General features: G+C 48.0%; 1 protein-coding gene across 3 annotated transcripts in view; it reads left to right on the forward strand.

Annotated features, from left to right (window-relative positions):
- The first annotated feature begins 1,568 nt into the window (after positions 1-1,568).
- MINDY4 (MINDY lysine 48 deubiquitinase 4) overlaps positions 1,569-22,685 on the forward strand; it is a 110,669-nt gene continuing 89,552 nt past the window's right edge. Inside the window, exons 1-4 of one of the 3 annotated variants that reach the window (XR_006594356.1) lie at positions 1,569-1,741; positions 9,871-9,990; positions 13,963-14,198; positions 17,162-17,408. Coding sequence is in view for 2 of the 3 variants with exons in the window: in XM_011280450.4 (XP_011278752.2) it covers positions 1,679-1,741; positions 9,871-9,990; positions 13,963-14,198; positions 17,162-17,408 (666 nt within the window). In the remaining variant the exon portion in view is untranslated. The remainder of the gene's footprint in view (positions 1,742-9,870; positions 9,991-13,962; positions 14,199-17,161; positions 17,409-22,685) is intronic. The other 2 variants (XM_045052558.1, XM_011280450.4) reach the window with 2 other exon arrangements.

The raw sequence follows: 22,685 nt of genomic DNA on the forward strand, positions 1-22,685 counted from the left end.
GCCCCCGACCCAGGTAAATGCCCAGTCCTGCCCTGCTCTCAAGGAGCCCAAGGTTGGAGGGGGATCCATACAGTCAGTCCCCTCCCTGGAGCATCTTGGAGGAGACAGCCACGAACCTCAACTCTCACAGCAGAATGCAGCAGGCCTGTTCTGAGGCCCATACCACACCTGCCGGACTCTGCTGTCAGAACCCAACAGGGCTCTGGGCAGAATCCGGGGACCTCAGAAACTCCTGTGGTCAGACTGACACAAATGCAGGAGCTCACAGACTCCGATGCTTACAGCCACTGCTGTGCAGTGATGTGTGTGTGATTTTGCACATGCGTATATGTACGTATGCACACGCATGTCACAGAATCTTGTGTTATGAGGTAAGGCCATCTACATTGTCCCTCTAATGTAATGTCTGCTAAATTCTCCTCCACTCCACTTTCCTCCCTCCCTTCCTTCTGGACCTCAGGGGTGCAGAATTAGTAATACATCTTGGTGCACAACATCCTCTCATCATTGGTCCCTGCAAGGCCATCTGTTATTAAACTAATAAATCAGTAGAAATACTGGAACAAACGCTTATGAAACAAACGCCCTAAAAACACCCAGAACATTGACAATTACTTATATTCACCCATGTGGTTCTCCCCTACCCTGTGCCCCTTCCTCCCCTCCAGAAGCAATGGCTGTTTTGAATCATGTGGTCTTCACTCCCTTCCTCTTTTTACAAAAAAGCTTTACAGAAGCATTGTATCCCTACAAATTATGATTTTCTGGCTTAAGTTGTTATATGTTGACACAAAGATATGCTGTGTTTAGGCTTTTAGGGGTTAACTTTTCCACTCACAATTCCATTGCTAAGCTCCACTGAATATCTGAGTAGGCGAAGAGATGACAGCTGATCACTAGTGAGGCCAATGTTCACTGCTCGTCTGGGCTAATGCTGGTTTTAGGCCAGCCTGCGGCCTGGAGAAATTGTATTTGCTGGTACCCGGGTCATGCTCCGTAGCTCTGTACTTAACGGCTCCGTTTTGTGGAACTTGGAAAAGCATATTTTTATTTGTAAATGATTATAGATATTTGTAAAGATCGAGTCCTTATTTTGATGACAGCTGTGTTAAAATGCTTGGTGCTCAATTACTGGCAGCCTCATTAAAGGGAAGAAGGCACTAAGCGGGTGAGGGAGGGACTTGTCCTTTGCTTTCAGCACCGAGTACGCAGAGTCCTGGGCCTCCTTGCCACACACAGTCCAGGCCAGCCGAGGTCTTTGGCCTCGGTGAGCCCAGGAGCCAGCTGTGGTGCTGTGGGTGGCCCTCTCTGGGCCGCCTCACTGTGGGTTTACTCCTCCAGGAACAAGGAGGCAGGCATTCTCCCCATTTCCCATCTTGGGCAATACAGACTCAGCGTGGAGCAGTGGCTGGTTTTAGGGCCCCTAGATGGGCAGGCCAGAGCCAGGACCCGAGCCCGGAGCCCAAACCGGGAACCTCGCCCCTCTCCCGCTTCCAGAAGCCAGAACGAAGACGCTCCTCCCCTTCCTCCCGCCCTCCCAGCCCGCGTGCTCCGGGAAAGGGGAGGAGCTCTCCCGGCTCCTGTGACACCGTCGCCACGGCAACGCGGCCATACTGGCCCCAACGGACCGGGGGTTCTGGGCTGCGGCGGCCGCGGCCTCGTGGGCAGAGCCGGCGGCATGGACAGCCTCTTCGTGGAGGAGGTGGCCGCCTCCCTGGTGCGGGAGTTCCTCAGCAGAAAGGTGGGTCGCGCCGCCTCCGCCGCTCGGGGCCGCCGCTCCAGGGTTGGGGCGCAGTCTGGGGGTGCTCTGCAAGCCCCGCACTTCGCGGAGGGAGAGCCGCCCCTGCCGCCGCCTGCCCCGGGGATGCCCGACGGGAGCGCCGCTTTCCCGGCCTGCCGAGACTACATTTCCCAGGAGCCATCTGGCCCCGCGCAGTGCCCGCCCGCCACGCCGGCCCGCGGCCTCCGCCCTGCGCAGGCATCTCGCCCTCCGGCGGGGGACGTGGCGCGGGACCCCGGGGACGGGGCCGGTGGGCGGCGGCCTGCTAAAGCACAGCCGCCTGGTCGGGGCCCCGTGGCCCGTCCCGGCACTTCCATCGCACCGGGAAAGAACGTCCCCCCGCCGGGGGAACCCAAGGGGCTGAAAAGCGTTCCCGATGGGTGAACCCTTCAGTCGCGCTCCGAGGTTGCAGCCTAGTTGTTCTGAACTTCCATTGTGTTGCACCGGAAGACTTTCCGGAGTACTCAAAAGTTGGGGAGGTCCTTAGCAGTCATCTGCAATGCAGGTGGGGACACCGTGGGAAAGAGGTTACTGCGGATGCCAGTGTAGGAACAGCCCGTATTCCTCATTATAACTATACAGAGTGACTCACGGCTTGTCACTCACGGTGTCCTGTGGAGCAGGGGCCGTGGGCAGTTGTTTGGATTAAACATACATAGAAACAAAATCATTTTTTTTTTAGAGATTTTATTTTAGTTTTCGCTAAGTAATCTCTACACCCAAAATGGGGCCGGAACTCACAAGCTGGAGACCAAGAGTCACATGCTTCTCCCAACTGAGCCAACCAGGTGCCCCAACAAAATAATTTTTTGAATGGAAAAGGGGAAGGGCTTTGGAATCAGGTGGAGGGTTCAAAAATAGCAACTGGTTAGTAGTGTGAGCTTGGGTAGGTTACTCACTGCCTCAATTTCCTTATCTGTAAAACAGGCCTAATAAGACTCACTCTGCAGATTTATGATGAGGACTAATAATAACATATGGGCGGGTGCCTAGGTGACTTGGTTGGTTAAGCTACCCAGTTTGGCTCAGGTCATGGTCTTGCGGTCTGTGAGTTCGAGCCCCCCATTGGGCTGTGTGCTGACAGCTCAGAGCCTGGAGCCTGCTTTAGATTCTGTGTCTCCTTCTCTCTCTGCTCCTCCCCCACTTGCATTCTGCCTCTCTCTCTCTCTAAATAAAGACATTAAAAAAATAAATAATATATGGGCAGTCCCCAGGCATTGCATCTGGTACATAGTGGGTACCTGTGTTCAGCAGTGTCTACACCCCTATCTCTTTTATGCATCTGTTTTGAAAGTATCTTTCTTTGCTTAAAAAAAATTTTTTTTTAATCAAAAAAATTAAAATTTTTAAAAAATGCAGTGTGTCTTCATTGTATTTGCTCTGTTTTTATGGTTACTTGACCTTCCGTCACCAAGTCCTGGGCGCACATTGGATATCAGTGACACAGCCTTGTGAGGCTGCCCACCATCATCATTTCTTTTTTAATTAAAAAAAATTTTTTTCAACGTTTTTATTTATTTTTGGGATAGAGAGAGACAGAGCATGAACGGGGGAGGGGCAGAGAGAGAGGGAGACACAGAATCGGAAACAGGCTCCAGGCTCTGAGCTGTCAGCCCAGAGCCCGACGCGGGGCTCGAACTCACGGACCGCGAGATCGAGACCTGGCTGAAGTCGGACGCTTAACCGACTGCGCCACCCAGGCGCCCCTCTTTTTTAATTTTTTAAAAAAAGTTTTATTTATTTTGAGAGAGAGAGAGAGCACCAGCCAGGGAGAGGGGCAGAGAGAGACAGAGAGAGAGCATCCCAAGCAGGCTACCAACGCAGAGCCTGATGTGGGGCTTGATCTCACAAACCAAATCACGAGATCATGACCTGAGCCCAAGCCTAGAGTCGGATGCATAACTGGCTGAGCCACACAGGCGCCCCCATCGTTTCTTTTAAGTCTGGGCCACCAAGCAAAACTCTCAGAGAGTTTTCCTCCTGGCTTTCCTTTCTTGAGTACAAATGAAATCTAAAGTCCTCCGTGGATACCTGAGGCTCTCCCCTGTAGTCTGACCCCAGCTTAGCACCCCAGCGTTGGTTCCATCCTCTCCCACTTGCTTTCCCCTGTTCCACTTGTGGCCCCCCCAAGTCTGTTTCCTGCAGGAGGTCTTCTTGGATAAGTCCCGTTGGAATAACTGACTTAACCTTGTCTGTGGCTTGCTCATTGGCAGTCACGTTATAGTTTATACATCTGTGGTTTATACGTCTGTTTCTACATCTCACCCACTAGACCAGTCCACAGAACTGACGCCTGATCTGGGTTGAACCTTGGCAGTCGTCTGGTTCACTGGGCCTCCTCTCCCTGCCATTTTTTTTTTTAAGTAGGCTTCACACACAGCTTGGAGTCCAGCATGGGGCCTGAACTCACCATCCTGATATCAAGAACTGAGCTGAGAGCCAAGAGTTGGATGCTTAAGCAACTGAGCCCCCCAGGTGCTCCTTTCTCTCTCTCTCTCTCTCTCTCTCACTGTTTTGTTTTGTTTTTTTAAATCTGGGCACACTAAAGCTCTGACATGAGAAAGGAGTTGCTCACAGTCACTCAGAAAGTTGTGGGGACGCCTGGGTGGCTCAGTCAGTTAAGTGTCTGATTTCAGCTCAGGTCGTGATCTCACGGCTCCTGAGTTCGAGCCCCACATCAGGCTCTGCGCTGGCAGTGTGGGGCCCGCTTGGGATTCTCGCTCTGTCCTCTCTCTCTGCTCCTGCCCCACTCGTGCTTTCCCTCTGTCTCAAAATTAATAAATAAACTTAAAAAAAAGATAAGGTTGTGTAGAGCTGGGATTGCAGTCCAGAGCGACTGCTTTCCTCCTCACCTTCTGCTCCAGAGCAGAGACCATGTACTCCCCTCCGGGCTTGGCCCCAGGCAGGTAGAACCTAGAGAGGTCCCTTCGTGGTGTGAGGTACCTTCTAGTCGTCTGTTCGTTTTCTCAGATCCTCATAACCGTCCTGGAAGACAGGAATACCTGTTCCCTTTCACGTAAAGACGATCATGAGGAAACGCGCCCCTGGTGCACAAGTTAGATCTTGTCACATTCCTCTACTCAAAACACCCTCCACGGGCTTCTTACTTCAAGCAGAAGAAAATCCGAGGGAAAGCCTCACCAGGGCCTGCAAGGCTCTCTACGACCCTGCTGCAGGCCGTGCCTCCGACCTCACCTTCTACTGCTGCCTCATGTGCCCCCTACCCTACATCGAATCCAGCTACACTGGCCCCTCCAAGCATGGCCGGCCCTCAGGGAGAGCCATGATAGTCTCCCGCAATGTCAGGGCCTTCCAAGGTGACTCTTCTGGTGCCCCAGCCTCCCTCTCCTGCGGTGACTTGTCCCCATCCCACCTCCGCCACCCTTTTCCAAGTGGTCATGTCCTAGGCCTGTGGTTCCCAGCAGGGCACCCTTTCTGTCATCTGTCTGGGCACTCTGTCATTCCTCACTTGCGGCTCACCTCCCTCAACAGCCCGGCATAAACTGTTCTTCAGTCTCACTCACGTCTGCATTCCACAGTTCCTGCCAGCTTTCCCCGGCCCGACCCCCTGCCCCCCAGCCCTGTGGTGACCTCTCCCCACTTCTTACCCACCCTTCATTATAGTCACACCCTCAACAACGTGCTCACCTCCTTTGCCCTCCTCTTCTTGCATCATAGCCCCCCACCCCACCCCACCCCGCCCCAAGTTTTCAAATTCAGCCGGGCCTCCCCCATGCCTGCCCCGCAAGCTGAGCGGGGCTGGAGGAAAACACAGCACCGTGTCCACGTTTTCACGGCCCTTCACCATCCCCCTGCCCCAGGCATGCCTGCGTACCTGGTTAGCCCTCTCCAGCCCGTTCCCTCTCTCCGCTCTTGGATGACCGTTTCACACCTTCTCTCTCCTCCAATCCCAAAGCTTCTTCCCCATTCTCAGGTCACCGGGGAAGCAGAAGCGGTCTTGAGAAAACTCCCAGCAGCCTGTACCACCACAGTTGCTAGCCTTCCTGGGCCTGAGCCATCACTCCAGCCTCTGTCCGGCGCCTACAAGGGAATTCTCCATACCCCTGGGGAAGGCCACCCTCTCCCTGCATGCCTGTCCCTGCTAGCCTGCTCAAGAACACTGCTGTCGTCACCTCTTTATCGCATATATATTTTTCCTTTTCTACTGTCGCTCCTACAGAATCCCATCCTGACCCTCAAGTCCCTCCAGCTATTGGCCCATTTTTCTTCTCTCTTCTATAACCAAACCCCATGGAAGAGCTGTGTGTGCTCCGATTCTAATCCTGCTTCGGGCTTGCTCTAACCCACTCTAATCCGGCTTCTGTCCCCACCAATCCTTGGAAACAACTCTTGTCAAATTTGCCAATGATCTTTAATTTTCAGTCCTCACACTTCTTTTTTTTTAAAAAATTTTTTTTTTTTTCAACGTTTATTTGTTTTTGGGACAGAGAGAGACAGGGCATGAACGGGGGAGGGGCAGAGAGAGAGGGAGACACAGAATTGGAAACAGGCTCCAGGCTCCGAGCCATCAGCCCAGAGCCCGACGCGGGGCTCGAACTCACGGACCATGAGATCATGACCTGGCTGAAGTCGGACGCTTAACCGACTGCGCCACCCAGGCGCCCCTCTCACACTTCTTGATCTAACATTGTGTTTGGACAGTTGATTGTTGACTTTTGTGAAATGGTGCGGTGGGGGCGGGTGAAAAGAACAGCATGGACTGATTGTACTTTTTTAAAATTTTTTCTAATGTTTATATTTATTTTTGAGACAGAGAGAGACAGAACATGAGAGGGAGAGGGGCAGAGAGAGGGAGACACAGAATCCGAAGCAGGCTCCCTCCTGGAAGCTCATTCTGCTTGGCTTCTGGAGACCACCTGCTCCCACTTCCTGGCCTCTGCTATGATTCTTTGCTGGCCCCTCTTGTTTTCTGGAGCTGAATGTGCTGGGGACTCAAAGACTCAATCTTCTCGGCTTCTCTCATTTTCCAGGTGCCTCTGCCGGTCTACTGGATCCCAGTGCTGTCAATATGCTGATCATTCCCAAATGCCTGTCTCTGGCCAAGGTCTCTCTCAGAACTCTTACCTTCTTTCCCACTGCCGATTTTATATCTCCACGTGGATATGCAATAAATATCTCAGCACATCCCAAACCTAATTCCTGATTCCCTCTGTGTCTTGCAATTTTCCCCATTTCAGTAGGCAGTGTCGCTGTCTTTCTGGTTGCTTGGGCCCAAACCTTTGCAATCATTCCTGGCTTTTTTCCCTTTCGTATCCCCCACATCCAGTCCATCAGCCCATCTGTTGGCTTTAGCATCAGAGCACATAGAGCACATAGCCACTTCTTTCCACTTCTCTTGCAACCACCCTGGTCCAAGCCACCTAGATAGCATCCTAACTAGTTTCTGCTTAATACCTTGTCTCCAAAAAATCTGTTCTCAACCTAGCAGCCAGTGATCCTTTAAAAATACAAGTCAGGGGCATCTGAGTGGCTCAGTTCGTTGAACGTCTGACTTCGGCTCAGGTCGTGATCTTGCTGGTGACAAAGTTTGAGCACCGCGTCGGGCTCTGTGCTAACAGCTCAGAGTCTGGAACCTGCTTCGGATTCTGTGTCTCCCTCTCTCTGCTCCTCCCCCTCTCATGCTGTGTCTTTCTCTGTCTCAAAAATAAATATAAACATTAGAAAAAATTAAAAAAAATACAATCAGTCCATGCTGTTCTTTTCACCCACCCCCACCACACCATTTCACAAAAGTCAACAAGGCCTTTCCTTATCAGGCTCTGGGCAGCCTCTCTGACCTCATTTCCTGCGACTTTCCCCTGGTCATGCGACTCTAGCTGTACTGGCCTCCTGTGACTGCCACGGGGCCTTTGCACATGCTGTTCCTTGCGGAGAACACACTTCTCCCAAGTGTCTGCATGGCCTGCTCCCTTACTTCCCTCAAGTCTCTGTTCTAATGGCATTTAATCATAAAACCTTTCCTGACTACCCTTTTATTAAAGTATCACACCTTTCCTTCACCCCCTCCTGGTCCTTTCTGTCTCTTGCTCTGCTAAACTTTCTCCCCGCCCGCCAGCGTATTATGTTTGTTCCCTTTTCCCCACCGAATATAAGCTCCATGAGGGCTAGGACTTTGATCCGTTTCCTCCTCTGCCTCCAGCAGCCGAACTAGTGGACCAGTGATTCGTTCCCTTCATTTCACAGATGGGAAAACCGGAAGATAGGAGTGAGCATAAGTAGCTGACTATGGAAAACAGTGTCCCTCTTCTGTGTCTCTGCTCTCCCCGTTTTATCTGTGCATAGTAGTGCACGTCAGCAGCTGCTGCACTGTACGTGTACCCCTTTGTTTGTGGTCCGCTTCTCCAACAGAATTTCTGCACCCTGTGAAGGGGTGGGGTTTGTCTTATTCCTTATGTATCTCCTGCATCTCGAAGAGCCCGCCACCTAGTAGGTGCGTGGGAAATGTTTGTTGAGTCATGACGATTAAACGAACCAATGAGACCAAGGACTGGCTGATTCCCCAGGGCATCCTTGCCCACTGCCCTGGTGGTTTTCAGACGTCAGTGTGTACCACGGTCCCAGCGAGTTTGTTAAGTGTGCCAAGACTTGCCGATCTGAACCGTTGACAAACGTGAAGAGTTATCTAGCAGAGAGGGACTCTCGTTATAGTTTCTGCCTCACTCCAACTGGAAGGAAAGCCGTGGGGAAGGTGCTTGCTGTGAGCCCCACCTCTCCTTCTAGATCCCTCTCCCTGGAGTGCCTACACGTGCCCCTACCTTTTCCCCAACATGTACACCCATTTCTTTCTGTTCTCCCTCCTCAACTTCCTTTTTATTCTCTGTGGTTCAAGGTTGTGTTGGTACCTCTTTTTGTTTTCACACATTCTTCTTCCCTCGTTTCATGACAGGCAACAGGTCTTGTCTTGTTTGCCCATCAGCGGGAGCCTCTGTGAGATTCTGAACACACAGGCTGGGAGAGAAATTGAGGCCTGGCTAGCACTAGGGTCTGGATCGTGAAGAGCAGAGGGGCCCCTTGGTGCCAGGCTGAACTGTTGGTGAGGCATCTCTTCCTTCTCTACCGCTCTGTGATCACCGGAGCCTGGGGAGGCGGGCAGGTAGTCGGTTCTTTTCCAAATGAAGAAGCCAGGCTCCTGGGAAGCATAGCGCCTGTCATTGCCAGACTATGTTTTAGCTGGGCCTTCTGGGAGGTCAGGGCTGGATGACGGCAAGTGGCTTTCCTGGGAACTCAGCAAACGTTTACCATGTGCTTCCAGCGGGCCCCAGGCCTGACCTTGCTGACTCACAGGCTGGGATGGCGGAACCCCCTGTCATGTGATCCCACTGTGTTACCCGGGCAAATCAACCCTTGCTCCCACCTGAGAAAGGAATCATTATTGGCCTTTTGCTTATTTCTTTTTTCCTTTTGCTTATTTTTATTTGTTATTTATTTATTTATTTATTTATTTATCTATGTATCTATCTATTTATTTATTTACACTTTAGAGAGAGAGAATCTTTTCTTTTAATGTATATTTTTGAGAGAGAGAGCGAGTGAGCACGAGCAGGGGAGGGGCAGAGAGAGAGGGCAACAGAGGATCTGAAGCAGGCTCCACACTGACAGCATCGAGCCCGATGTGGGGCTCCAACTCGTGAGCCATGAGGTCATGACCAGAGCCGAAGTTGGACGCTCTACCGACTGAGCCACCCAGGCGCTCCTCCTTTTGTTTACTTTTAAAGCTTCATATTCTGTGGCTCCAAATCTGTCAAACCCAGAGCTCCTGAGCCAGCCTTGGGCGAGTCAGTAACCTGAATCTCACTTTCCTTTTCTTTAAAATGGGCCAACAAGTCCAACCTTAGCTCAGCCCATGGGGTCACTGTAAGATTCAGAATAATAATTATGAAGATGTCGGGTGTGAAGGTTATACAAAAATAAATTCTCAAGTCAGCTTCTGGTGCTTGCAGTATCCTTGCAAGGAAGGCAGGACAGGAATGATCATAATGAACGTCAACAGTCTTTTGTTTATAACCTGCATCAGGGAATGAAAGGTTTTGGTTTCAAATGAAAAGAATGATTCCGATTTCTTCCCACAGGGCTTAAAGAAGACATGTGTGACCATGGACCAGGAACGCCCACGCTCCGACCTCAGCATAAACAGCAGAAACGATCTCCGCAAGGTTTTGCATCTTGAATTTCTCTACAAGGAGAACAAGGTACGTGCTTTTAAGGTGTGGTGTAATGTTCTGGAACTGAGATTGGCACTGTCAGAGCACTCGTGGGCCCGGCCAAGCTGTCGGAGATGGGTGGCGGGAGGCTTGCCGTGCCTGTGGCCAGGGAGAAACAGACCCAGCCAAGTGCCGACAAATCCCAAGTGTGAGTTGGGCTTCCAGCCTCAGGGAGGCCCCGGGCCGCCCCTGTGGGCTTATTGCGCGTGTGTGGCTATGAAGCTCACTTTGAACCTGGGCCTATGACAGTTATTCCCTGTGCTCCCTCCTCCCTCATGAGGCTGTGTTTAGTCAGACTAAAGAATATAGTGTTGGGTTATACTAAAATTTTCCGTTCCCTGCCTGTGTAAGATTTTCCTTCTTCAGTTCTGAGTAATAGCTTATTTTTGAGTCCACTGTGACATTTAATTAGGCAGACCTGGGGCTTGGGCTCAGCTAACCCTGGTGCACCGGAGTTGAGGTAGCAAATGGAACAGCACTTCTTTGGTTGGGGGGCTGGGGGAGCTCCCCTGACCCCTCGGCCTTGTCCCTCCCTCCCCCTACCGGCTGTTACAAGCTTCCACGGCACGGCGCCGTGTACTTTTTCCTTTGTTGTGCTCAGCACACTTATAATAGACTGTGTGGTAGTTTAATTAGTATCTGCTTCCCGACCACCTTGGATGCAGCAGGAGGCCAGAGAGGGCATCTCTGTTGTTCACTATTGTATCCCCTACTTAACGTGTTGCCTGAGGCCACGGCAAATGGTCCATGTGTATTTGTGGATTCTATGACTGACTGAATGAATGAAGCTACCATTCTGGCTTAATTGCTTTTTCTGCCGTGAACACGGTATCTTCTTCTTCTTTTTTTAATGTTTATTTATTTTTGAGACAGAGAGAGACAGAGCATGAATGGGGGAGGGTCAGAGAGAGAGGGAGACACAGAATCTGAAGCAGGCTCCAGGCTCTGAGCTGTCAGCACAGAGCCCGATGCAGGGCTCGAACTCACAGACTGCGAGATCATGACTTGAGCTGAAGTTGGACGCTGAATCGACTGAGCCACCCAGGCGCCCTGAACACGGTATCTTCTAATTTGCTTGAAGAACGGGCTCTCCAGTAGGTATTGCCTTGTGGTAGGGAATAGTGTCAGAGTTGGAAAGAATCTAATGATCATGCAGTTAAGCATTTATCATAATTTTTTGAAAAGGCAATAAAATGATATTTCCTGCAGAAGTCCAAATATGCAAAACAAAGAAGGGAAACCCCCTAGTTAGATTGGGGATAAAGAGGACTTGCTTCTTGGCCTTTTAGGGCAGCCCCTCAGGGCTGGACTAAGCAGCTTCTATTTTTTATTTTATTTTATTTTTTAAGTTTATTTATTTTGAGAGAAAGAGAGAGAGTGTGTGAGTGGGGGAGGGGATGAGAGAGAGGGAGAGAATCTGAAGCAGGTTCCACGCCGTCAGCGCAGAGCCCAATGCAGGGCTCAAACTCATGAGACCATGACCTGAACGGAAATCAAGAGTTGGACGCTGAACTGAGTCACCCGTGTGCCCCAAAGCTTTGAAATTACTGACAGAATGGGAGACCCATCTGGAGGAGCTGTGAGCCAGAGAAAAGTGGCTTGTCAAGATCTCACAGTGACTTACGGGGTAGGGGTGAAGCTAGAACCAGATGTGATTCTCAGTCCTACTATAGTAATGGCAGTCAAGCTTCCTGTAATTGTAACCTTGTACTCAAACGATATCTTAGCAGATGAGGTTAGAATGGGAGTGGGACGCCCCCCCCACCCCCAGCCCTCCAAGGCTATTTCTGAGACATCTGGAAAAACCTCAGAGCAGCTCAAAACCTGCCCTCGCACGTGTCACATAGCCCAGGGAGGAACCCAGGCCAAGTTTCCCTCAAACGAACAATGGTATCAACCTACAGGAACACTTAGGTTGCCACAAGTTCCTGTGCCTGACTTTGATGAGAAAAGGGCAGTGGCAGCCAGGTGAAGTCCTGGCATAGGTTCAGTAAAGACATCAGATCGATGCCCTTCATCCTTGGTCCCGGTGTGATACCGCTGCCCCTCCACCGCTTCTGTGTGGTCAGCTGGGGTCCTGTAGACCCCAGCACCAGACACTCAGCAGATCTCCATTGGCTGCATTTCAAGGCAGCAGAGTAGACTGTATATTTTAGAAAGGCTTTTCCATAGAAAGTGAGACGGGTAACCAGAAAATCAAATAACCCTGCTGATGCACTGGGATTTTTTATGTAAATGCAACTTTACTTAATTTCCTGGAATCATCTTTGCCATTCAAGTTATTTTTATTTCTGCACTATAATATAGTCTCCCTAAGGTAATAATTATCTGAAGATACTTAAGATATTTTCATTAGATCTTGGTAAGTGCCCTGATTATTTGATTTTTACAGTAGTTATTATACAATGAAATGAGCTTATATTTTACAGAAAGACATATTTATTAACCTATCTATTGCATAATGATTTTGACATTTGCACAAAGCTAGCCTGCTTCTAGGAAAGCCCTGCAATTTAACGTTAGTTCCAGGAACTTGTTTTTCCCTATTAAAGATACAATATATAAAAATGCCAATGTAAAATTAAGTTTTTGAAAAATGGTGTCTAGATTCATATAAAGGCTGTGAAGAGCCACAAAGTATAATTCATGTAACGCAGGGCTATAAATCTCTCGTATTGAAAGAAAAATAGGACGGTCTAAATTAATTATGCAATGCCTTTCCCCTGACTCTCTTCCTTGTGAGTTTCATTTAGACTCAGACAAAATAGTTCTTTTGGGCCCCATTCTAAAAAAATAAAGCTGTCCCCTTATTTTGACTGCCTGATAAATCTGTTGCTGTTGGTCATAACCCATTTGGCTGTGGGTGTGGGTCCCAGGATTTTGCTGTGCAGAGCAGGGGAATAGGAAGAGGGAAGGACTGGATGTGCCTGAGGGTCCTCTCTGTGCCAGGTTCTTTGTCAGGGGCTATATTGCTCCGATTGCAGACTCACCAAATGTCCCATGTCTGACCACACTTCCCAACAGCTTGGTGTTCCTGGGCAAGTGGGGTGGGGACTGACACAGTTCCATGGCCCGAGGTCAGCCTGTGGATTGCTGCTTGGATAACTACGTCCAGCTTACTTAGGGGAATTTTAAGACAAGTCAGGACTCCAATCTTTGCAATTCTGGCTTAGTAAGACACAGCAGGACCTGGGAATATGTATTTTTAAAACCTCCAAAGATGATATTTGGTATTGTCAGGATTGGGAAATACTGATATCATTTCTTTCTAAAACCGACACTCACTAAAGAGTTTTCTTTCTTTCTTTCTTTCTTTCTTTCTTTCTTTCTTTCTTTCTTTCTTTCTTTCTTTCTTTCTTTCTTTCTTCTTTCTTTCTTCTTTCTTTCTTTCTTTCTTTCTTTCTTTCTTTCTTTCTTTCTTTCTTTCTTTCTTTCAAGATTCTGGTGTAGATTGAGTCAATCCTGATGGCCTCTCATGTTTTTTGCAATAGACTGCTGCAGAAGAGTCCCTGTGGTCCCCAGTGTCCAGTGTTAAATGCAGAGCACACAACCTTAGAGCACATTTATAAACTTGTAGAGTTAATGATCCCGAAAAAAGGTTTAGTTTTTTTTAAATGAAAAGATATCTATTTTCTAAAATTACTCCTAGGAGAAAAACCAAGAGGAAATTTTCTTGGGTATTCTTCTATTCATATCATATTTTATTACAGTTGTTCATCGGATCGCCTGACCCATGCATCGGATGATAGTTCTTTTAGGATAGAGATTTTTGTCTTCATCTCTGTTATACCATGGCACCTCACACATGGTAGGCAGTCACTGAATACTTGCTGAAAGAAAGAGTGTATGAATGAATAAGAAGCTGATAAACTATGTCAAAGAACTGGACTAGTCATCTTTTCCACCTTTTTCCCCTGAAGTTGTACCTGTGGTTAATGATACTTTTTCTTCCAATGATAGGCAAAGGAAAATCCTCTAAAAACAAACCTCGAACTCATTACCAGATACTTTCTGGATCACTTTGGGAATACTGCTAACAATGTCACTCAAGAAACACCAATTCCTGCACTCTCAATTCCAAAGAAAAATATCAGATCACCACCGAGATGCTCAGAGACCACGCTGGTGAATATATATGACCTTGCAGAGGAAGATGCAGGATGGAGAACATCGTTGTCAGAAACAAGCAAAGCCAGGTATCTCTTCTTATTTACACTGTGAGTTAGTTTCCTGTCACTGCTCTAACAAATGGCTATAAATGCCGTGGCTGTAACAGTCAGGGTTTTCCAGAAAAACAGAACCAATAGGAACCAACAGGATGTGTGTGTGTGTGTGTGTGTGTGTGTGTGTGTGTGTGTGTACATATATGCAAATATATATGCACATATATATGTGTATACGTATTATATATACATATATATATTATTTTAAGGAGTTGGCTCACATGATTGTGGGAGCTGGTAAGTCTGATATCTGTAGGGCAGACTGGTACACTAGAAACTTAGGCAGTATTCTGTGTTATAGTCCTGAGGCAGAATTCTCTGGGAAACCTCAAGTTTTGCTCTTAAGGCCTTCAACTGATTGAATGAGGCCCACCCATATTATCTAGGGTAATCTTCTTTACTTAAAGTCAACTAATTGTAGATGTTAGTCCTATCTTAAAAACACCTTCATGGAAGCATCAAGGCTAGTATTTGTCCAAACAACTAGGCAACATGGCCTAGCAAAGCTGACATGAAATTTAACCATCACCATGTCTTAAAGCAACACAAATATATTATCTTACAATCCTGAGGTCAGAAGTTCAAAACTGGTCTGGGTTAATGACAAGGTGTCAGTAGGGCTTGTTCCTTCTGGGAGTTTTTGGGGGCAAATCTGTTTCCTTTCCTTTTTTGGCTTCTAGAGGCTGCCTGCATTCCCTGGCTTGTGGCTGCTCCCTCTGTCTTGAGGGCACATCACTCCAGCCTCTGCTTCTGTCATTGTGTCCTACTCCAGACACTGACCTCCTGCCTCCGTCTAGCAAGGGCCCTTGTGACTCCAGTGGGCCCTCCCAGATAAGAGAGGATAATCTCAAACTTTAACACATGTGCAAAGTCCCTTTTCCACGTAAGATAGCATTCATGGGTTCTGGGGTCAGGGCATCTTTGGGGGGCCATTATTCAGCTTCCACATTGTGTGCTTTCAAATTCCCTGTTGTGGGGCACTTTACCTTTCTCTGAAGGCCATGGGAGTAGAGGAGGATGCGAGGGGGATGCTCATGGTTCAGATGTTTAACATTTGTCAGGGGCTTGCTTCATTTGCATTTTCTTAAAAACGAAACAAAACAGGTACAGAATCCCCAAAGCAAGTTAACACTGTAGAATTAGACACATCTGAAAAATAAGGCCTTTTGGACCTCTTAGGGAGAAAATGAATTGGGATTCTGGATTGAACCTCCATTATTTGGAAAGCAGTTATGTTACATTACAAACTTAACAGCCGCCTGTAGTCACCACCAGTGAGTCTAACTCCCCGGGACTGGGTGTTTCCTTCCGGCTTTGTTGAGAAGCATTTTCTTTCCTGACGGTAGCCAAAGTATAGGGTCTGGGCATCGAGCTGCCAAAGGATGAGCACCGTTAAAAAACATTAACACAAGGCTTCGGATGTAAAAGTGAATCAGGGTGGTGCGGAAGAAGATGGTTCTTCTTCGGAGATGCTCACCGCCTGGCTGGGAAAATAAATATTTCTGAGACGATGAAGAACCAGCAAAAGAAAGTAGTCGAGGCTCCCGAGTTCCACCCGGTTGCCCAAGCTACATATTTGGGTGTTATCCTTGACTTCTCCTAGTCTATCATTTTTGCCTTCACGAATCCTTAATGACACTAGACTCTTGCCTACTTTCTCTGCCCCGACAGCAGTGCTTCACTTCATACCCTCCCCTCTTGCCTGCACTGACTCCCACCGGCTCTTCCCTGGTCTCTAGGCCTCTAGTGATCTGCTCGAGTGCACCCTCCACCTAAGAGAGCATGAGCTTCCTACAAACGAGTCTGGCTCTGCTGGCTTCCCCACGGAAAGGCCTTCAGATGTTTCCCATGGCTTCCAGGAAAAATCCAAACTCCTAAGGGTAACTTGCAAAACTCTTTCCACAGTCAGCCTGCGTGGCTCACTTGGGCCTGTCCTGCTTTTACAGGCCTCTGTGTTAGTGCCCGGGGCCTCTGCTTATCTCCTGCCTACTCATTCCTGCAGACTCCGTGCTGTCCTCTCTGCAAGTCGTTCTCAGCTTCTCCAGGCTGGTTCTGAGCCCTTCCTTTGCCAGACATGCCCCAGTCATGGCACATATGACCGCTTCTCTCACATGTGACCCAGTGCTTGGTGATAAGCAGCTTGGCACAGAGCAGCAGTCAGCGCCCCTTTAGGCCAGAGTCTAGTGGTAGAAAGCATCCCAGCCTGTGTCAGAAAGGCTCTGGGTGATCCATCACAGATCATAGGCGAACATCCTCTTTATCTGGGTCTCTGGCTCTGTTCTTTCTCATTTTTGTTATTCCTCCTTGCTTACCTCCCTGTTTCACCTTCTTTTGTTCTCTTGCTCTCTGTCTTTCACATACACACCACACACACACACACACACACACACACACACACACACACACACACACAATCTATCTTTCTTACTCTCTTTCAATGCCGAGCAACCCAGGAAAGAAGGCATTAGCATGCCCAGCTTAACTGGACATTAACTGAATAGTTGTGGGAAAATTCACCACAGGTCTCTATCCACCAATCTCAGTGAGGTACAGTAAGACTGGGTTCCATGTAACTCATGACTGTATTGAAGGGCTATGGTTTTCTATAACTTGGGTCTGGAATAAGGATGCTCTTTATATTTGAGGATACATAATATCTAAGGATATTTGAGGAATCCTGTCATGGGTCATCAATTCTGATTTTGTTTCTTGTTTCCTGGTCTTATTTTATAGGTCAGATTTGCCCTGATATGAAAGTATTTTCTGTTCTTTACCTTAATGATAGGCACTGGCTGGTTAGAACCCTGGCTGGTTAGAACCCTCGCATAGTTATGAATGGGCTTGCTCTGTGTGCCTGTTGAATGTGGAATTTGTTATCAATGTTAGCTGTTCCTTTTGGGGAATCTGTCTTAATGGAGATATATCTTTTTTTGCAGACATGACAATCTTGATGGGGATTTACTTGGTAATTTTGTATCATCCAAAAGGCCCCCACACAAACGTAAGCCCACGCAGGCTGTCCCAGGTGAAAGTCCCCCTGTGGCCCCTGCATGGGAGAAGATGGACAGGCTTCAGTTGTCAGAACCTTCCCTGGACACGAAAAGGATGGGAGAGAAGATCAAGCCAAAGTCTGGCCTGATTGTCCGAGGCATGATGACCGGGCCCATCGCCAGTTCCCCGCAGGTAGGGTTGCTGATCTCACTGCTCGTGTGAGAGTGGAAAGTGAGAGGCAGGCAGGGCTTAAGGAGCTGCCTGGGATCATTGGAGGGTTCCCCACGACGTAGTCCAAGAAGCGGGGAGCTGTGAGCTGGGATGGGAGGAACACCTGCCTGTGTCTTCTCTGGTTGTACTGTCAAAAAGACAGTGCATGACTGTCAGCCAGGCAGTGTATGATCCTTATGGGATCATGGCCAGGCCTCGTTTCCTTCCCTGCCCTCAGTTTACCCACCATGTCAATGAGGTGGATGCCATAGCTTTGTCTTCCTTTGCTGAGTGAGAACACATGTATCTTCTAGTTTTACCTTTGCCATTCAGGAGTGGTGGGTGACCCATCCGAGTCTAGAGAAAATCTTTTTTATTTTTTTAAGACATCATAGTTAAAAGGGTAAAAGAAATCCCAACCCTAATAGTCTCATTTGCTTTGCTTTAAAAAGAAATTCTAATAATTTCACATCATTCTTTTATAGTCTTCCTTAAGGAGGGGCTCTGGTAGGGTCGCGTTAGGTGGGGGGACTAAACCAAATGAGAGAATGAACATAAAAGGAGTTTGTGAAACAGCAAAGAAACAGAAAACCAAAGGAAAACCAAACACCAAGTCACAGTGTAGTATTAGTCAAACGAGGGAGCCTGAGCAAACCCACATAGGTCATCGGTGTCCATGGCTGCTCACGTCCTGTCCTGTGCTGCATGGCTAGATGTGGGCTGTGGCTCTAGAGGCTGGTGTTATTCTCCCATTTCACTTGGAATCAAGACATAAAGAAGCCGGCCCTCTCCCTGCCTCTGCCTGCGTCTTGTGGGGTTTTGGTCAAGGTCTTTATTCCTCTTGGCCGTGGTCTTGTTTGTTAGATCAGGTGGCTAAGGCTCTGTCGAGCACTGGGATTTCACAGCCTGGAGATGGTCCTACAGTCTTGGTGTCCAGATCAAGGAGGCGAACCAGTGTGTGGCTCACAGTGCACGTTCACATCATGTCCCATCCTCATGTCTTGTATTTGGAGAGGGACTGGACCATGCCTAGAGGAAAGCCGCCAGGAAGGTGAAGAGTTTGGTGGAAGTGGCAAGATTTGGGAATGTTTAGTCTTGGGAAGAGAAGACAGAAGGTGGGAGGAGGGGCAGAACAGAAGAGATTTCTTCCAACACGGATGTAGGAATAACCCGGTCCCAGGATGGCAAATGCCTGCAAGTGCCCGATGCTGTGCCTGCAGCAGACATTGCTAGTGAGCTCAGTGTTCTTTTCCTGTCAAGCCTGGATGTGACGTCACAATCTCCTGGGCATCTTCGGCCGGTGCTCCAAATGGGTGGACTGGAGTGGCGAGTGAGATGATCCCTATCAGGCCTCTTGAGCTTAGGCTGTGGGCCGCCTGAGAGCAGGGACTCTGCCATACTTGTGTGCAGAGCGCAGTGTGGGCTTGCTGGCCCTTTGTTGGGGTGAGTGGTGTAGCCTGGCCTGATGTCTCCTGAGAGCACACCTGGGACCAGCAGGTGGAGGCCCGTATGAGGAACTTCAGTCAGAGATGCTTCAGGAGGAGAGCAGGCCATGTCGGAAGCCACTAGACTAGTTGGGTCAAGGGGAAACCAGGGACGCTCTCTGCTGGAGACATTGTTTTACACCCTATCAGTGGTTCTCAAACCACTGTAGTCTCAGGGTCTCTCCATACTCATAAAATTACTGAGGGACCTGAAGAGCTTTTGTTATGTGGGTTATAGCTATTGACATTTGCCATGTTAGAAATTAAAACTGAGAAATTAAAAAAAATATTTACTTACTAAACCATCAACAATAGTAAACCCATTACATTTAATACAAATAACATGTTGTGAAACCAAACCCCGCCCCCCCCATATTTTCCAAAACAATAGTGAGATGAGGAGCACTGTTTCACATTTTTGCAAATCTCTTTGTCTGGCTTAGTAGAGGATAGTTCAAGTCTCATATTTGCTTCTCCATCCAGTCTGTCCCATTATGATAGTTTAGTTGAAATCCATGAAGAAAATATGGCCTCACACAGATATGTAGTTGGAACAGGGAAAAGCGTGTTATTAGTCTCTTCCGGAAACCAGGGGTATTCTTTGATGCTGCACCAAACTAGACAAGTTGTGGTTTCTTATTGTGGAGTCTGAAAGCATAGCCAGGAACTTTTTGTACCTTACCAATATCTATCGGTCTGCCTCGCACTTTGAATGAATCTTTTGCCACTGCCTAGTTTAGTAACATGATGCATTTGCTCACTTGGAAAATATTGGCTTACTTAGTTATCTGGGTTCCTGAGGTCTTCTGAATGTGAACACATTTCATTAAAAAAAAAAAAAAAAAGAAACAACAACAACAAAAACAACCCAACAACCCACATCAAAAAAAATCACATTGCTTGATGTTGCCACCCAATTCATCAGAAAAAATTTTTAAGTGCTGAAAAGCCCTCAAGCTCACCGTGGCCGATTCAGGTTTCCCCAAATTTTCATTTTTACCTGATAATTTGTATTTTATCACTGACCGTTCATCAGTCGTTTCGCTTGAAGTGACAGGCTCAGTTTATTTTCAAGAAAACGCCTGCCGGATACCCAAGTCTGAGTAGCCATAGTTTGTCTGTCAGTTGTTCCGCGAAAAACATTAGCAAGTTCGTTTCACAGCTCAGATGGTTGCACAAGTGCTTTTCCTTGAGACAGCCGGGTCCTCTGCACCCAGCGGAGTGCGTATATATACCTCCCATTTTATCCCATGGAATATTAAAGAGATGTGGACCATAGGGTTGAGATTGAATACAGTTAGTAAGTGTTATGCTTCAGCATGGACGTTCTTTCTCTTTTCTTTTTTTCCAATTTTTAAAAAAAAATATTTATTCTTGAGAGAGAGAGAGAGACAGAACATAAGCGGGGGAGGAGCAGAGCGAGAGAGGGACACAGACTCCAAAGCAGGCTCCAGGCTCCAAGCTGTCAGCACAGAGCCTGATGCAGGGCTCGAACTCACAAGCCGTGAGATCATGGCCCGAGCCAAGGTTGGATGCTTAGCCATTGACTGAGCCACCCCGGCGCCCCTCATCATGGACTTTCTTAAGCAAAATTAGCATTTTACTTATGTACTGTTATTGCAAGTGGTGGCAAATACCTCCAGTGCTAGTAAAGTTCGGTGCCACCCCTTGGATTCGTGCTACTGGCCAGCAGTTTTTCCCACCAGGGCATTTGCATTATTACGGCGAATGTCAACACAGTGAAAAAGGCAACTCATGTCATATTGTTATGAAAAGTAGTTTGAGCTCCCTAGAAGGATTTGGGGACCTTTAAGGCTGGCGGATCACACTTTGAGAACTGGTGGACCAGATGAATGCTGGGGTCCTGTCCTACAGTGACATCCCATCACATCCGTGCAGTTGAGACCCCCTTCACAACTGAGATGCGAGGCAGATTGCATAGATCTGCTTTACCACTAGGAGATTGACCCAAACTTCTGAAGGGGGGATGATTGCCTCGGGAGGTGTGTTTTTCCCTTGGCGTACCTGAATCCTATGAAGGGCATTGAAAGATAGGACAGGTTGTTGTAGAATTTCCCCAGGCTTTCTAGAAAGTGTTCTGTGGACCTGTGAGTACCTTGGCCATACTTAATTGGTTGCTCGAGAGAGAAGAGCAAGATTTGCTAGGTATTTCATCATTTTGTTTTTGTTTTTTTTTTTACTTACTAGGTCAGCTCTGTACTTACGAAGGATGAGTAAGAGGCTGGGTTCCCTGCCTTTGGCCAGAGCTTGGGTCTCCTTGGGAATGGTGACTAATATTTTCTGCACTGTGTGGCAGGGATGCCCTGGTGGCTTTCGGAGGGTTGTAGTGCCTAGTAATTTCCACTAGGCAACAATACTACAGAATTAGCTATTTTTATTCCAGCTCGGGCTTTACCACTGGGTTCAGGATTATTTCTGGAAACTCTGAGAGATCCCAAATTTTAAACCCAGGAAAAGCCTCGCAGGTCTGTTTTTGTCCCCTCTACCTCCGCTCCCCTATCCTAGATTGGTAAATTGTGTTCCCATTTCATCGGTTGATCATTGACAGTAAAATAGGACATTTCTGTTGACTCCTTTCGAATTCCTTCATTTCAAAAACTAAGCAAGCCTTGAGCGCTTACTAGGTATAGGTCACTGAGCTGGGAACTCTGGACACCAGAGATGAATGAAGATTGGCCTCTGCTGTTCCTGGTCTCTCAGCAGGAGAGGCTAAGGCCCTGTGTGACTGGGGACTGGGGAAAAACTAGAGAGCAGTGGCTGATGTTTGTTGATTGCCCTCATGGGTCTGGCTCTGTGCCAGTGCCTTCCATGGGTGTCTCCCTTCATACTCTGATCTTGTGGAAAATAGATGCTATAGGTCCCCAATCCCTCATTTGACCTTTGGGCCAGATGTGTTTTGGAATTCAGAATTTCATTATTTTCAGGAAAGAAACACCATGCACGAACCATATATCACCTAATGCTTTGCAGTAGGGTTTGGGGTAGCACCCCCTAAGCAAAAATATTGACATTTCTACAACTAAAGATATGAATATTCACACTAGAAAAAGACTATAAACAACCTCGTAACAGTTCAGAAGAATTTGCCACAGGATTCCAGAAGAAACTTGTTTTGAGAGGTTTTAGAAATTACAAGATAGTGTGGGGTGCCCGGAGGGCTCAGTTGGGTAAGCCTCTGACTCTTGATTTTGGCTTGGGACCGAGACCCTGCATCGGGCTCTGCACTGACAGCTTGAAGCCTGCTTGGGACTCTCTCCTTCTCTCTCTGCCCCTCAAAATAAACATTAAAAAAAAGAGAAATTAGGGGCGCCTGGTTGGCTCAGTCAGTTAAGTGTCTGACTTGGGCTCAGGTCATGATCTCGCATGATCTTCGTGGGTTCGAGCCCCGTGTCAGGCTCTGTGCTGATAGCTCTGAGGCTGGAGCTTGTTTTGGATTATGTGTCTCCTCTCTCTCTCTGCCCCTCCTCCACTCGTGCTCTGTTTGTCTGTCTCTTTCTCAAAGATAAACAAACATTAAGAAAAAAGAGAGAAATTCCAGATTGTGGGTTGTGGACAGGTTATATTACAGGTGAGGGCAGTGGGGGACAGAGAAATTAATAACTTGCCACAGGGAGCATGGCTGGTAGGTAGGTGGTGATGCAGGAATTGGGAAACAGATCTGACCCTGGAGCTACAGCTGCACCTGCTCCTGGACGCTGTTCTCTGTAAGACTGTGGGAGAAGAGCCGAGGCACGCTCTTGGGGTTTATGCACGT

The sequence above is a fragment of the Felis catus genome, chromosome A2 (genome assembly GCF_018350175.1).
Source record: "Felis catus isolate Fca126 chromosome A2, F.catus_Fca126_mat1.0, whole genome shotgun sequence".
Taxonomy (NCBI): Eukaryota; Metazoa; Chordata; class Mammalia; order Carnivora; family Felidae; genus Felis; species Felis catus.